The sequence below is a fragment of the Mytilus galloprovincialis genome, chromosome 7 (genome assembly GCF_965363235.1).
Source record: "Mytilus galloprovincialis chromosome 7, xbMytGall1.hap1.1, whole genome shotgun sequence".
NCBI classification, from domain to species: Eukaryota; Metazoa; Mollusca; class Bivalvia; order Mytilida; family Mytilidae; genus Mytilus; species Mytilus galloprovincialis.
Genome location: NC_134844.1, coordinates 4,063,271 through 4,081,181, shown reverse-complemented (window position 1 = coordinate 4,081,181; position 17,911 = coordinate 4,063,271). Strand labels below are relative to the sequence as shown.

The 17,911-nt window shown below is 32.5% G+C and overlaps 1 protein-coding gene across 6 annotated transcripts in view; it reads left to right on the top strand.

Moving 5' to 3' along the window:
- Window positions 1–4,870, top strand: part of LOC143082151 (syndetin-like) — a 43,786-nt gene extending 38,916 nt beyond the window's left edge. For 4 of the 6 annotated variants that reach the window (XM_076257717.1, XM_076257716.1, XM_076257715.1 and 1 more), the window contains one exon: window positions 3,325–4,870. In XM_076257717.1, the coding sequence (XP_076113832.1) occupies window positions 3,325–3,438 (114 nt within the window). In that variant the 3' untranslated portion in view covers window positions 3,439–4,870. Of the gene's footprint in view, window positions 1–488; window positions 551–1,767; window positions 1,830–3,324 lie in introns of all 6 variants that reach the window. The other 2 variants (XM_076257713.1, XM_076257714.1) reach the window with 2 other exon arrangements.
- Window positions 4,871–17,911: the final 13,041 nt, after the last annotated feature.

Below are 17,911 nucleotides of genomic sequence, written 5' to 3'. Positions count from 1 at the left end.
CATACTATCTTCATGAGAGTCAGTTTGATTCCTGGTTGTTAGATCACAAGGTTTGTACTACACTCCCCCCCCCTTTATTCTGTAGAAGGTTATATAAAGGCATACTATCTTCATGAGAGTCAGTTTGATTCCTGGTTGTTAGATCACAAGGTTTGTACTACACTCCCCCCTTTTATTCTGTAGAAGGTTATATAAAGGCATACTATCTTCATGAGAGTCAGTTTGATTCCTGGTTGTTAGATCACAAGGTTTGTACTACACTTCCCCCCCTTTTATTCTGTAGAAGGTTATATAAAGGCATACTATCTTCATGAGAGTCAGTTTGATTCCTGGTTGTTAGATCACAAGGTTTGTACTACACTCCCCCCCCCCCCTTTATTCTGTAGAAGGTTATATAAAGGCATACTATCTTCATGAGAGTCAGTTTGATTCCTGGTTATTAGATCACAAGGTTTGTACTACCCACCTCCCCCTTTATTCTGTAGAAGGTTATATAAAGGCATACTATCTTCATGAGAGTCAGTTTGATTCCTGGTTATTAGATCACAAGGTTTGTACTACACTCCCCCCTTTATTCTGTAGAAGGTTATATAAAGGCATACTATCTTCATGAGAGTCAGTTTGATTCCTGGTTGTTAGATCACAAGGTTTGTACTACCCACCTCCCCCTTTATTCTGTAGAAGGTTATATAAAGGCATACTAACTTCCTGAGAGTCAGTTTGATTCCTGGTTGTTAGATCACAAGGTTTGTACTACACTCCCCCCTTTTATTCTGTAGAAGGTTATATAAAGGCATACTATCTTCATGAGAGTCAGTTTGATTCCTGGTTGTTAGATCACAAGGTTTGTACTACACTCCCCCCTTTATTCTGTAGAAGGTTATCTTAAGGCATACTAACTTCCTGAGAGTCAGTTTGATTCCTGGTTGTTAGATCACAAGGTTTGTACTACACTCCCCCCTTTATTCTGTAGAAGGTTATCTTAAGGCATACTATCTTCATGAGAGTCAGTTTGATTCCTGGTTGTTAGATCACAAGGTTTGTACTACACTCCCCCCTTTTTATTCTGTAGAAGGATATATAAAGGCATACTATCTTCATGAGAGTCAGTTTGATTCCTGGTTGTTAGATCACAAGGTTTGTACTTCACTCCCCCCCCTTTTATTCTGTAGAAGGTTATCTTAAGGCATACTATCTTCATGAGAGTCAGTTTGATTCCTGGTTATTAGATCACAAGGTTTGTACTACACTCCCCCCTTTATTCTGTAGAAGGTTATATAAAGGCATACTATCTTCCTGAGAGTCAGTTTGATTCCTGGTTGTTAGATCACAAGGTTTGTACTACACCCTCCCCCCCTTTATTCTGTAGAAGGTTATATAAAGGCATACTATCTTCATGAAAGTCAGTTTGATTCCTGGTTGTTAGATCACAAGGTTTGTACTTCACTCCCCCCCCTTTTATTCTGTAGAAGGTTATCTTAAGGCATACTATCTTCATGAGAGTCAGTTTGATTCCTGGTTATTAGATCACAAGGTTTGTACTACACACCCCGCTTTATTCTGTAGAAGGTTATATAAAGGCATACTATCTTCATGAGAGTCAGTTTGATTCCTGGTTGTTAGATCACAAGGTTTGTACTACACACCCCCCTTTTATTCTGTAGAAGGTTATATAAAGGCATACTATCTTCATGAGAGTCAGTTTGATTCCTGGTTGTTAGATCACAAGGTTTGTACTACACTTCCCCCCCTTTTATTCTGTAGAAGGTTATATAAAGGCATACTATCTTCATGAGAGTCAGTTTGATTCCTGGTTATTAGATCACAAGGTTTGTACTACACTCCCCCCTTTTATTCTGTAGAAGGTTATATAAAGGCATACTATCTTCATGAGAGTCAGTTTGATTCCTGGTTGTTAGATCACAAGGTTTGTCCTACACTCCCCCCCCCCCCCCCCTTTATTCTGTAGAAGGTTATATAAAGGCATACTATCTTCATGAGAGTCAGTTTGATTCCTGGTTATTAGATCACAAGGTTTGTACTACCCACCTCCCCCTTTATTCTGTAGAAGGTTATATAAAGGCATACTATCTTCATGAGAGTCAGTTTGATTCCTGGTTATTAGATCACAAGGTTTGTACTACACTCCCCCCTTTTATTCTGTAGAAGGTTATATAAAGGCATACTATCTTCATGAGAGTCAGTTTGATTCCTGGTTGTTAGATCACAAGGTTTGTACTACCCACCTCCCCCTTTATTCTGTAGAAGGTTATATAAAGGCATACTAACTTCCTGAGAGTCAGTTTGATTCCTGGTTGTTAGATCACAAGGTTTGTACTACACTCCCCCCTTTTATTCTGTAGAAGGTTATATAAAGGCATACTATCTTCATGAGAGTCAGTTTGATTCCTGGTTGTTAGATCACAAGGTTTGTACTACACTCCCCCCTTTATTCTGTAGAAGGTTATCTTAAGGCATACTAACTTCCTGAGAGTCAGTTTGATTCCTGGTTGTTAGATCACAAGGTTTGTACTACACTCCCCTCTTTATTCTGTAGAAGGTTATCTTAAGGCATACTATCTTCATGAGAGTCAGTTTGATTCCTGGTTGTTAGATCACAAGGTTTGTACTACACTCCCCCCTTTTTATTCTGTAGAAGGATATATAAAGGCATACTATCTTCATGAGAGTCAGTTTGATTCCTGGTTGTTAGATCACAAGGTTTGTACTACACTCTCCCAACCCACCCTTTTTATTCTGTAAAAAGATTCATTTAGGTATGCTTTTGTTCTAATAGTCCATATGACTCCTTGTTTTAAGATCACATCATTTAACTGTCTTCAGAATCAGTTTGACATTTGTTTGATCACATGCTTCATACAATATTCTACATTTATTCTGTAGATGCTTGTTTTCCAAGCCTAGTTTTTCAGCAGAGCATCATAAAAAAGAGACTAAGGATACCAAAGGGTCATTCAAACTTACAAGTCCAAAATAAACTGACAACGCTATAGAGTAAAAATTAAAAAGACAAACTAACAAAAAATAGTACACCAAAAACAAGATAGAAAACTACAGACTCAACAACACAAACCCCACCAAAAACAGGACGTGATCTCAGGTGCTCTGGAAGGGTAAGCAGATCCTACTCCACGTGTGGCAGCTGTCATGTATAGATAGTTATGAGATTTTTTTGTGATAAAATTTCAATACTATCATAAATTTTATAAAGTTATACATCAAAAACATAATGAGAAGTGTAAGATAAACTGACAACACCATGGCAGTTAATTATAATGATATATTTTGTTTATCTCTTTCCAGGAATATTCTCCTAAACAGCTGATAGCTCTAATTAACTCTGTAGACCATTTAAACAAGAAAGCCAGACAGAGACTAATAACTGTTATAGAAGATATGGAGAGGACAAGAAGATAGCACATAACTAGTCATTTAGGATATACTGTTTAATTTCTTATACATGACTGTACAAACAAATTTCTTCTTTATATCTGATTTTTTTTTTTTAACATTAGAATTTAAACAATTTCACCAATAGACCTGTTAACATCCTGGATGTGACTACTAGGTGGAAAATACCTGTACTGACCCTCTCATTCTGACCCACCCCCACCACTCACACACTCTCCTAAATAACTCTTATCTGAAGTAGATTAGTGTCAGGACCTGCTACATATCTTTATTATATTATATTTGTTAAAATTGTGTATAAGACATTTATAAATATCATTAGACATATGTAAAATTAGCAACAATTTTATTTACCATGGCTTTAGATGATATTTCCATATCAACAGCATTTTTATCAAATATACATAGCATTGAACGTATTATATTTCAGGAACTTATTATGCTGGTTTCATGAGTAGTGGCATACCCATTTACATGACTGTTGACATTACAGGTGAAGCACTTATTCAACTATTCATAATTCAACCATATGCACTTTTTCTACAGACTTTTGTTAACCACCAAACTAATTTTAACAAAAATACAATGTTTCTTCTTCCACAAAAATTGGTAAAATAATTGAATAGACAGTAATGCCAAAACTATTGGTATAGAGGGGAGATAATATGGGTGTTAATGTTTGATACATTTTCCTCCCTTGATAGATTTATGGGGAGGGTCAGTGCCAGAGTTGGAATCTCCTGTCTATTTGAGAGGGTTAGCAGGTATGTGTTAGTCATGATATTGATGTACAATATTTATTTTAAGTGACCAACAGGCTCTTTGCTTAAAAGAGCAAACTCAGATTTGTTTTGGATACTTTTGTTCTGTCTATTGTAATTCTTGAATGTCTTTTCAGCTTTTAATTTTTCTCTGCTCTTATATTTGAATATATTTTTTATCACCGTACAACAATATGGTACATGCTGATAAGATTGCTATATCACTGGATAAACTATCTCAGCGAAGATCCTTTTTCTTTTTTAACATTAAGACCAGGGAACTATCAAGAAAATACATTTCAATCTATTTAACATACAGTTCTCTTTACATTTTTTTCCCAACTTTACTGAGGAAATGATATGCTAAATTCGTTCAGTATCGTAATCTCTTTGATAAACAGAGAACTATTTCTCTATTAAGGGAAGTAACTCATTTTGTTAAAATTATTATTTATATAAAAATCATGTAGAATTGTCAAAGTATGTAGTTATTAGCACCTGACAGATGTAATGTAGTGTAGTATGGAATATATTGATTTATATCCACAATGGCAACTATAGATAAATAGGATAGAAAAATCTAAAGTGCAATAAAATGAATTAGTTGTATAACCATATGATGAGTATGAATGTTCTTTCTTAAATTGCCATAGAATCACCTAAAAAGTTTGGAAAAATCAAAGAGCTGAAAGCTCTGAAGAAAAATGACGCCACTGTCTCTAATATTGGGATAGTTTTTATGCAAGTCTTGATTTTCACATACCGTAATTAGTTTAACAATGCAACATGTCTCGTAAGCATATAATTGATATTCGTATATGTGTGTGTGTGAAGTGAAGGTGCCAACTGGCTGGTTTTTTTTTTAAGACAAATGAATAGGTCAAGACTACCTGAATTGTACAAATAAATCCCGTGGAAAGGCTTCTATATTTCTCACTGGTACATAGGCTGAATCCGGGTCCATTCGCGCCCATTCACGTTTGCGCCAACTCATGTTCGCCCCCTTTCACTTTCACACCCTACATGTTCGCAACTAATCTTAATTGGTTTTGTGTTTAATAACTCTGTAAGCAAGTGTTTTCTTATAAGTATAATTGTTGTCATTGTCTCAAAATAAAGTGAGACAGCATTTTTTTTTTGTGTTGAATAAATCTTAATCATGTTTTGGATAGCGTATTGTTAAAGATAATAATAATCCTTTCTAAATAAAGTGGTATTTTGTCAACGTTTTATTTAGCGTTGAATAACTCTTAATCATGTTTTGGTTAGTGTATTGCTATACTTTGTTTCATTGACCTCTTTCATAATGAAGTGAGATTCTGACTATTTTTTTTTCTGTGTGTTGAATAAATTTTATCATGTTTTGGTTATAATAGTGGATTGCTATATTTTGGTTCCTATATTTTATTGTTTCGTTGTTTCAGATCAAAGGGCTTAAAAACAATTATCTTTTGTGTTTTTCCTTTAAAATCTTCAATGTTTTACTCATACCAAGCTATAAATACATTCAGTATTTACACCAAAGCAATTTAAAACAACAATCATGATTTTCCAATTATTCAACTTGAATTTGAATTAAAATTGGGCGCGAATGAGTAGAGTGCAACGGACCTTGGGTGTGAACGTGCGAGGTGCGAAAGTGTATTGGGCGCAAACAGACCTGATACCACATAGTCTGAACCCCCTTCTCCCACAAAATATGAAGTAAATCAAAAACAAATTGTTCAGAGAACAATTGAAGTCTTTCCACTAGAAAAGATCTATTTTTATATTGAAATATGAAAAATCAGTTTAAAATGTTAGTTCCTATGGCTTTATGACGTCCTATTAACCTATGACCTTGACCTCAATTTCAAGGTCACAAACCATGGACCTTGAATCAAAATATCCTAGGTCTTTAATATGTTTGGTTAATGAGTACTACCACTTGACGCGTAATTTTAAATGTAAGATGGACAAAAACTCCCTTTTATTGTATGCGCAGCCTTTCAACCAAAATATACAAGTAAGGACATGTCGCAACTAATAATTTATGAAAAATTATTTGTCAAAATGTCATACAGTATTTGAAAAGAAGTGAAAATAAGCCAAAATCAAAATTTATAATATGACCTTGACCTTTGACATTGACCTCATTTTCATTTTTAGTGCCAATGACCTCATGAAGACCCTAGGTCTCTATCAGTTATGGTTTACCAGTTGAAAATGCACATCGCTTGAATCAAATGAAAAAGGGGGAATAACTCTCATATGGAGTCCCCATAGAGCTATGGTTCAAACGAATATTCTTATCCTAAATATGTAACGAGCAATTTGGTAAAATAAAATCTTTTACGGTTACGAAGGAGAGGTGGCCACAAGAAAAACAGTGTTTGGGGAGATAACTCTTACAACGTAATGTATTTTGTTATATATGTTTCATTATAATACTTTATTCTGATTGGCTAACTGCACATCACATGTTATTCCTCAAGCAATTGCATCACTCAATAAAACTTTTCATTCATGATAACACGTGGTCCCACATAAAGTGCACAGATGAATTGAATAAAAAAGTTATAAAATTCGTGTTTTCATGATCCTAGCTAAAAAAAGTAATTATAAGTATTGAATGTTTCTTTTTGTAACCTCATAGGCTTGCAAAAGCGTTGACCGTGTGCACATTTTTAGAATGAAGCGCTTATGCGCTTCATACAAAAAGGACTTCGGTCAACGCTTTTACACCTCAATGAATTTACAAAAAAAACAGCATTCAATACTTAAATGCAGTTGTAAATTTTTAAAGCAAAAAGAGTTAATACTAACTTTCACTTTTTTGGATGTTCATGTACATTTTGTATGTATTTATTTTTCTCAACTACATGAATTTTTTGGTGTATTTTTAATGATATATATGAGTAGTCCAAATAATTATTACGTCTGGCAAGGCTTTTTAAAATTTATTCTGGGACACCTTCCTATGACCACAAGGCTATGTTAATTTTTTTCTGGGACGCCTTCTTAGGAGGCCTTCCTACGAACGTCTTAGGAAGGCGTCCCAGAAAAAAATAAAATAGCCTTGTCAGACGTCATTATTATTTGGACTAATACATGAGATATTGGATATTTTTATGCATTATTTAACCAGTTGAGTCTTTTACAGGATTGTTTGTTTAATGCTGTTTAAACATTACTGAAAAAAAAACCACCTTAAATTTGCTAATTATTTGGCATGAAAGTTTGATTTATTGAAAGGGACTCATAGTTTTCCATTTAATTTTAATAATTGTCTAATGGTTAAAACAATAGCTTCGTTGTTTACTTTTATACACAACAACATATTCACTTTGGTTTCGTTGTTTACCTAATATTCACTATGTACTTGGTAACAGTTATTAATTAATTGAATAGAAAATATTATAATAAATATTATTTGAAGCCGAATTGACGTCAAATAGGTGCCGATTTGACTAGATGCCAATTTAACCAGGTGCCGACTTGACTTGTACGTTTCAATTCCTCTGCGATCGTTTGCGGTATTTTCTTGAGAAAACCTATTTTCCATCATCAAAGAGAAGAAGAAACTGCTTGAAATGATTCCCGAACGCTTCGTGATTGTTAAAATAAGTTTAATTCACTCAAAAAACAATTTTAAAACTTGCGATGTTTAAACAGGAAGTTTCAAAAGCACGTGTAAAAGAAGAAATTAACCGGTGAGAGTGGAAATCCGTACATAACATATATCACTATAGTACGACTTTTAAAGCAAAACAGTTTCATCCTTTTGTAAAACAGTCTTTAATATACCTATCACATTAATGTTTGAAGGGTCTTAAGCTTATTCAAACCATATAAGTCGGTATGAAACACCAAAACGGAATGATAATAACCGATTACGTTTTGTAGTTTACAAAATTCTGGACTGGTTCCTGTCAAACTACAACACTTTGTTCGAATGTAGTGGAATACAAACAGAAACCAGTTAGTTTGTAAACTGGTTCCTGGCTGATTACTACACAATGCTCATGCATAATGAAAAAAACACAAGCACATTCCAGTTTGTATTGAAATTAGTAAATACGAAACCAAGCGCGGTAGGCAGAGAAATCAGGTCGGCAGTTATGGAACAATGACTGCGTCATTTTCCAAAAACATATTGTCAAGACCCCTGAAACAAGTTTCAAGATATTATAACAAGCCTTCAGTTTACACAAGCTATGAAAGTATATGCATTTGTAATGTAAACTATACTCATTAGTATGGCATAATATCTTTAGTATGATCATACATTAGTGTAGAAGTCATGATCAGATTTGTTCAAACAATGTATTGAATTGTAAATGTAAAATGGTTGTAATCTGTACCACTGTTTTATTTATACTGTTGAGCCAAAAATTAATAAAAATATTATATATCTTTTTGTTTCTTGTATATGTTGTAAATGAATAAGAATATATATGGAGTAAAATCACAAAAATACTGAACTCCGAGGAAGATTAAAAATGGAAAGATCCTAATCAAATGGCAAAATCAAAAGCTCAAACTCTTCAAACGAATAGACAACAACTGTCATATTCCAGGCATATAAACCTGGTTTTATAGCTAGTTAGGTAAACCTCTCAGTTGTTTGACGGTTGTAAAAATGAGGTATAATTGCCAATGAGACAACTATCCACTAAAGATCTAAGGCAGTGGGTGTATTGGCCAGTGGTCACCAAAACAAATACTATAAAGTAAGCATATTTATTTGAATCATAAACTTATATGAGTATTTGATTAATTATTTCTCAAATCTTAAATCCTGTAAACGATGACCAGGCATTATTTAAAAAGTAACCGTGATTGGAATATGTTCGTATCCATGCTTTATTGCCTTTCTTTAGATCCACAACAGCTGTTTGTGATGAAGACTGGCTATTGCTTCCAGGCATATTATAGTTGTAGGCTATTATGGAACTATCAACTACAAATTCAGAATTGAATCGGCTTCCAGATGTTGTCTGAGTTGTCCAGGCAAAACTGTAGACTCCATCTTCTGGGCATGTAAATATACCAGTAGAAGGACTGTAAGCGCCACCTATGTTAGTAACCACTTTGTCAAACTTTACTACAGCATGCTTTGGAAGGTTTTTCAAACCTGTACTAGACATAATTTGGAAAGCTATAGTTCTTCTCTCTGCAAATAAAATATGCAATGGAATGAGAGTATACAAATAAAAATGAATAATTTAATTTTGGATGTAACGCATCTTCTGATTGGCTGACATTATTTTGTTATGAGCCCATAGACATATTTTAGTCATGTGACCGTGACGTCATCAACGTTTTTTCATGGTTTTCTATGGTTTAAAATGGAATTTAGAATTAAATTATAAGAAATGACTGTAATATTTTTTCTGTCTATTCGAAATAACATAAAAAGCGGGTTATTTAGTGTGCACCACATTTTTTATGTTATTTCTTCATAGACAGAAAAAATATTACAGTCATTCTTTTAATGTTTTTTATAATATTGTAATTAGAATAGATGTATATAACAATAACAGTGTGGTATGATTGCTAGTGAGGTATCTCCCCATCAAAAACCAAATAAAGTAAGCAATTGTGTAAGTTATATGCTTCTTAAGGTGGTACCTAACACTACAGGGAGATAACTCTGTAAAATCAGCTAAAAGATTTAATCACATTGTATTGTTAAGTAAATATTAAGCTTCTCAATGATCAAAATTAGTGTTTGTCAAACTGCTATATATCCAACCAATTTTTCCGAGAAAGTGATTGGTTCAAGTTTTTTGAAATTTTTGTATTTTTTACAAAGGGTCAAAGTGAATATTTTTATGCAACTTAAACGAGCCAAATTAATTTTAGTCAAGGTGAAAAACAGCAAATTCTCAAAAATGAGTTTTTTTTTCAATTATAGAACAATTTAGATTTAGAATTTCCACATAGATCCTTCTGTATAGAAATACAACATTTGTGTTTTTTTCAATGTCCAGATACTTTGAATACCGCGGATTCATTAATATTCGTTGGATACCAATTTTTGTTGATTTCGTTGGTATAGGTTTAACATGAAATAAAATGTTCAAGGAATTGTATATTTTCTATATGCTTTGTATGCAGAAATCGGCAAAACTACCGAATCAAATATCCATGAATATGCAATTATTTGTCAACCCACAACAATATATGAATCCACAATAAATGTCCTTTCTATTGGAACCAATTTGAAATGATGTAAACAAATTTACTAGTTTCTCGCTACATTGAAGACCCATTGGTGGCCTTCTGCTGTTGTCTGCTCTATGGTCGGGTTGTTGTCGCTTTGACACATTACCCATTTCCTTTCTCAATTTTACTAGTCTGGAACCAGGTGTTTTATCTCCAAATTATCAACAGCTGGTGCACATTTATTTCTGATTAAACAAGAATAAAACATCCACATGGCATAAAGATGACCATACCTTTTGTTTTACAATGACATTCTTGTGGTGTGGGACCGTCGGGTCCACCTTTAGAAATCTCCATCTGCCATTTTATATATCTCACAAGATCATACTCTGCTTCTGAACATTTGTTATCAGCAGCAAGTACATCAGTCAATGCCAATATAAGGAAGAAGGAACAAAACCAGTGGATATTCATTCTGAAATATTTAAATTTGGGGTAAAATGTGTACCACTATAATCTATAAATCAAAATGCAATCTAAATCATTATGCTTTACTTATATTATTTTTTTTTTTTAAACTTGAATGAAAGCAAAATTTTCCTATTGATATATATTTCTTTGAAAGAAACAACTATAGTGCCTGTGGTAACTGGTTCAAAATATAAAAAGAAGATATGATATGATTGCCAATGAGACAATATTTCATGTGAGATCAAATGACCTGAAATTAACAACTACAGGTCACAGTAAGGCCATCAACAATGAGAAAAACCCATACTGCATAGTCAGCTATAAAAGGCCCTGATATGACAAATGTCCACAATCCCAACTAGAAAACTATCGGTCTAAAAATGCTATGTACAGTCATCAATGATAGAAAAGTGTCATAAGACAAGCTCTGAACCCACTTTGTATAAAATTGATAACCACACAGATTATAAAAACATGAACCATCTGAACAGTCCTAGCAAGTCTGACCTAAAAATACCATATCAATTTCAGAACAGACTGTCAGTTCTACGTTTGAACCTGATTAGTTACCTGATTTGACATATAGATCGATGGATAGAAAATTATCAGCAAGATCTTTTTAAAAGAGACTTGACTGACAATATCTATTGGCCGACCTTTTTGGTTTATTGCCCTGAAGTGACAATTATTTTGTTTTTGCATCAAATACAAGTGAATTGATAAAAGGAGTATCAATGAATGTTTCTAAATATTTGTGAATTGTGTTTAAATATATATTACATTGTATAGAGTGTACATCATCACAACCCCAAGATGACAGTCATTTGCTCAAAATGAAATGCATATATCATGCTCAAAACGAAGTGCATATATATGCTCAAAATAAAATGCATATAACATGCTTAAAATGAAATGCATATAACTTGCTCAAAAAAGAACGGCAGGGTATAACATGCTCAAAATGAAATACATATAGCCATATATGCTCAAAATGATATGTATTTAACTTGCTCAAATTAAAATGCATATAACATGCTCAAAATGAAATTCATATATCAGATAGAATTATACACTTAATGAAACAAATTACAGTACCTTGCATGCAAGATTCTCCAAACCACTATGTACAATACTTATCCTTAAAATATGTTTATTTATATATAACTATAAAGATATTCAATTTCTTACTATTGAAAATCTATAATTACTTTGAATTGAATATGACACATATTGTACCGTTTTTATTTCTTGGAATACACGTAAAAATGAATTTTGATATTGCATACATTCACCTGATATATTCGTACAATCAGAGACAAATGATAGATCTATTATATTGTATATGTCTCTGGTACAATGATTTAATATTTGTTTTTTATTTTACATACAAATAAGTTTTTGAGTAATTTGGATATGCTTCAACTTTAATCTAAACTTATCAATGTTTATAACACATATAGTAAATGCCAAAACTATCATCATTTGGAGATATATAAATTGACATTTTCGATCAATATTTATTCCAATCCAGATAAATTTCATTTTCTATTCCAGATTCACACTTGAAAAACACTATATTTAAATATGAATTGGGGCTAAAATGAGGATCCGCAAATCATCCAATAAGTCAACAGATGTACAATGAGCACATGCACTCATGTACGTTTCCCGAACTAATTGAGAATTGACTGGTTTCAGGCATTCTTAAAGTATGCCCATAATAGATATTGTTATATCAAGTGAAATCTGAAATAAAATTGAATAAATCTCAATTGCCTAAACTATATACTTGTTCTTGCCTAAACTATATACTTGTTCTCATACCAACCTTAGAATTTGCAATGATTCGATATTCTAAATAAAGTTAACCTATTACATTTCATTCTGTGTTTATATTAGAAGACTGATTTTGTCTTTTAAAATATTTTCTTTATGTGTTCACTCATATTTACTGTGGAGGCATTTTTCAATTTCATATTAAAATTAATGTAACAACACTTTTAAAGGACCCTCACATGAATTTACCTGTCAGTGTGGTTTCAGTTGGTTCAGCCATCTTGAAGAGGTTTAAGTTCTGTTGCTCAGTGTTGTAGGTATCACTGTAACTTTGAGATGAAGAACAGCAATAAAAGTGCTATTTCTTGGCTTTTGATGTTTTTATTGATGTGCATGTTCTTATTTTGTGTCATAAAGTGATACCCTGTATAGTTTTTCTATACTTGAAATTCAGCCAATCAAATTTAAAATGGAAATGGATGTTGCCATTTGGAACACTAAGATAGAAATGTGAAAAGCTCAGACAGCTGCTTGACACAATATAGCAAGAGTTTCCTTGAGCTGTAGTCAGATGAGCTTAAACTGCAAACAAATGCAGTTACACCATGCTAAGCAATATGTCCTGTGCATGAAGGGGACAGTACTGGGGTTTAACTCTCTAACCAGATGCTCCGCAGGGCGCAGCTTTATACGACCGCAGAGGTTGAACCCTGAACGGTTGGGGCAAGTATGGACACAACATTCAAGCTGGATTCAGCTCTAAATTTGGATTGTGATTAAATAGTTGACACAGCATAGGTTTCTGACACAGAATGAATGTGGTCTAATGAACTTAAAAAAAAATGTTTGCCTTTGAGCAATTCACTATGCTGTTGAATATTAATCCTCTCAAAAAAATGTTTGAAGAAATTTTCTTTTTATTTATGAAATCTGAAATGAAAAAAATTGACCCTCCAATTTTTTTTTTCACATCCCCCTTTCCCTTATTTCAAAACTGATCTCAATTCAAATTTCTAATGAAGTTTGCAACAATAACTACTCATTTAAATACATCATAAAATATTAAAATGTAAAAAAAGTGCTTGTTATCACTGAATGGTAAAGATTGTTTTAATCTATCAGTTGGTAGTAAAAGTGAATATACATTGTATATTGTATAAAACAATGATTTAAGTTGATTCAACTACTATTCTGGACAAAGAAAGATAACTCCAATTGAAATCCAATTGGAATTTCTTGCTATTGCACAATATTGTGCAATTAGATATTTCTTGCTATTGTGGAATACTGTGCAATTGAAAATATTTGCTATTGCACAATACTGTGCAATTGAAGATTTCTTGCTATTGCACAATACTGTGCAATTGAAGATTTCTTGCTATTGCTGAATACTGTGCAATTGAAAATTTCTTGCTATTGCACAATACTTAATACAATAATTTTGGATCCTGATTTGGACCAACTTGAAAACTGGGCCCATAATCAAAAATCTAAGTACATGTTTAGATTCAGAGGCCCAATAACTCAATTTTTGTTAAAATCAAACTTAGTTTAATTTTGGACCCTTTGGACGTTAATGTAAACCAATTTTAAAACGGGACCAAAAATTAAGAATCTACATACACAGTTAGATTTGGCATATCAAAGAACCCCAATTATTCAATTTTTGATGAAATCAAACAAAGTTTAATTTTGGACCCCGATTTGGACCAACTTGAAAACTGGGCCAATAATAAAAAATCTAAGTACATTTTTAGATTCAGCATATCAAAGAACCCCAAGGATTCAATTTTTGTTAAAATCAAACTAAGTTTAATTTTGGACCCTTTGGACCTTAATGTAGACCAATTTGAAAACGGGACCAAAAATTAAGAATCTACATACACAGTTAGATTCGGCATATCAAAGAACCCTAATTTTTCAATTTTTGATAAAATCAAACAAAGTTTAAATCTGGACCCTTTGGGCCCTTTATTCCTAAACTGTTGGGACCAAAACTCCCAAAATCAATACCAACCTTCCTTTTATGGTCATAAACCGTGTGTTTAAATTTCATAGATTTCTATTTACTTATACTAAAGTTATTGTGCGAAAACAAAAAAAAATGCTTATTTGGGTCCCTTTTTGGCCCCTAATTCCTAAACTGTTGGGACCTAAACTCCCAAAATCAATACCAACCTTCCTTTTGTGGTCATAAACATTGTGTTTAAATTTCATTGATTTCTATTTACTTAAACTAAAGTTATTGTGCGAAAACCAAGAATAATGCTTATTTGGGCCCTTTTTTGGCCCCTAATTCCTAAACTGTTGGAACCAAAACTCCCAAAATCAATCCCAACCTTTCTTTTGTGGTCATAAACCTTATGTCAAAATTTCATAGATTTCTATTTACTTAAACTAAAGTTATAGTGCGAAAACCAAGAAAATGCTTATTTGGGCCCTTTTTGGCCCCTAATTCCTAAAATGTTGGGACTAAAACTCCCAAAATCAATCCCAACCTTCCTTTTGTGGTCATAAACCTTGTGTTAAAATTTCATAGATTTCTATTCACTTTTACTTAAGTTAGAGTGCGAAAACTAAAAGTACGACGACGCCAACGTGATAGCAATATACGACGAAAAATTTTTCAAATTTTGCGGTCGTATAAAAATGATTTTTGTATAATTGGGTTGTAGTCTCATTGACCGATATACCACACCTCCCTTCATTCACTTATCTAAATAAAATAAACATTAAAACCAATTAATAGTTCTAACATAGATGTACCTCAATTTTTTCAGACATATAATGCATGTTTGGCTATGTACTTCCCCAAACTTCTGTATGTCACAAGTAAGGCAAACTATAATACTTAGTTTATTTAAAATCATTTAATGAAAAAAGCATAAAACAATAAACAGTTGTGTATTACATTAATACCATTATAACTAAAATAAATATGCTGTATAAATACAAGCAGATGAAAAATAGCATTATAGTTACAAATAGTCAGAAAATACCATGCAATATTTGATTGATATGTTGTGACGTTACACAAAGACGTTCAATTTACACTTCCAAATAAAATTCGACAATTTTCTACTGCAAAAACATTGAAATTACATTTAGAGCAACACAATGGCTCTCAAACAGAATAGCACTAGTTTATTTCCAGTTCTAAAAAAACATAAACAATGATACTTCAAACAAATATTATTGTCCAATTGGATTACACTATGTTAATAAAAGCCATGCAGAGTATAAATTTCTCACTAAAGAAGAGTCTTAGACCTCTCAGCTGCCGCTTAAAACCCAATCAAGGTTTTTACAAAGTTTTGCACTCTGATACAAAAGTATTTTTTGTTGAGCATATCTTCACTCTTATTCAATACCTAAACACTTTGATAAGTTTTCAAATTAAAAGGTTTATTCAAAGTTATTTTGTCCCAAAACAATAAGTTGAGTTCTTTTGAACTTACCGACAAAATATTGTTGCTTTTAAACATGGTATTTGAAAAAGTATCTAATTTACTGCATGATTATAAAATTAACATTAGAAAACAATACCAAAATTTTATTAAATATGAAAAATTTGCATTTTTTCATTGCTGTTATTTAATTTTGTATGCAGTAAGTGTGTGTGCAGCAAAATATCCAAACAAATAGGAAACTGCACTGTTTAAATATTTTGGTAATAAGAAAAACCTAACAAGTCAAAAAACATTTAATTTTAAACTTTTATAACATAAACATTAACATAAATCAACCATACAAAATAGAGATATATAATAAATTCAACAATGGGAACATGCTACCATTACAAGGAGATGTATGTAAACTGTAACAACAAGGTCATAATCACATTAGAAGGGGGGAAATGTAACACAAGATTTATATCAACTGTTACATTGGTCATATACCATCATTGTAAAAGGGTGGCTACACAAGATTTATTCAAACTGTAACAACAAGGTCATAATCATATTACGAGGGGGAGATGTTACATAAGATGTTAACTGTAACATTGGGAACATGCTACCATTACAAGGGAATGTTACATATGATGTATGTCAACTATAACAACGAGGTCATAATAACATTAGAAGGGGGGAAATGTAACACAAGATTTATATCAACTGTTACATAGGTCTTATACCATCAATTCAATGTATATACGTAAAAGGGAGCTGCTACATAAGAATTTTTGAAACTTTATCAACAAGGTCATATACAATATAAGGGTGGGGGGATATAACATGAGATATATATCAACTGAAACATTAGGTATATACATTGTGTACTTTAATACAGTCTACCATTATAAAGGAGGGAGAGATTTATTCAAATTACAGCATTGGGCATATACATTTTATTTAATTCTACCATTATAGGGGGGTAATAAGATTGATATAAACTTCTAATGAGGGCATAGTAATTTTATAAGGGGGAAGGTGTAACATTGGACATGTTCTACCTTTGTAAAAAGGATGTTACATGTGATTATTGTCAATTATAATGATGAGGATATGATACCATTAGATGTTACATAAATTATGTTATGGTTGATATCAATAGTAATGTTATAATATCTCCAATGTTAGAGATATTTTATTTCAAGTTTGAGATGAATCATTCAGACGTACATTACCTGTTACAATTTGACATGAAGACATTGCAAGGGGGTGTAAATATCTTATATACAGGTATATAAACAGCATACATTTATATACATTTATATAAAGCACTAATAAGTAACAATTAAAACAGGTCTTTCTACTAGTCATTACAATAAGACAGTACATTTACCAATATAATTCACTGCCTGTTCAACATGAACAATTAAGTCAAGTATGCTTATTGTATACTAGGTATTATTCAAAAATTCTGAAAAAAAATAAATTAACAAGCATTATAAGAGTATTGCATGGTAATACATAGTTACAAACTGGTTAAAAATTCAATATACTGGAACAAAATGCTAACATTATCCAACAAGAATGTGTCCTCAGTACACGAATGCCCCACTCGCACTATCATTTTCGATGTTCAGTGGACCGTGAAATTGGGGTAAAAACTCTAATTTGGCATTAAAATTAGAAAGATCATATCATAGGGAACATGTGTACAAAGTTTGAAGTGGATTGGACTTCAACTTCATCAAAAACTACCTTGACCAAAAACTTAACCTGGAGCGGGACAGACGGACAGACGAACGGACGCACGGACGAACGGACGCACAGACCAGAAAACATAATGCCCCTCTACTATCGTAGATGGGGCATAAAAATGCTAACATTATCCATAGCTTGTCATGGTATTAAACTATATAACAAATATTAAGA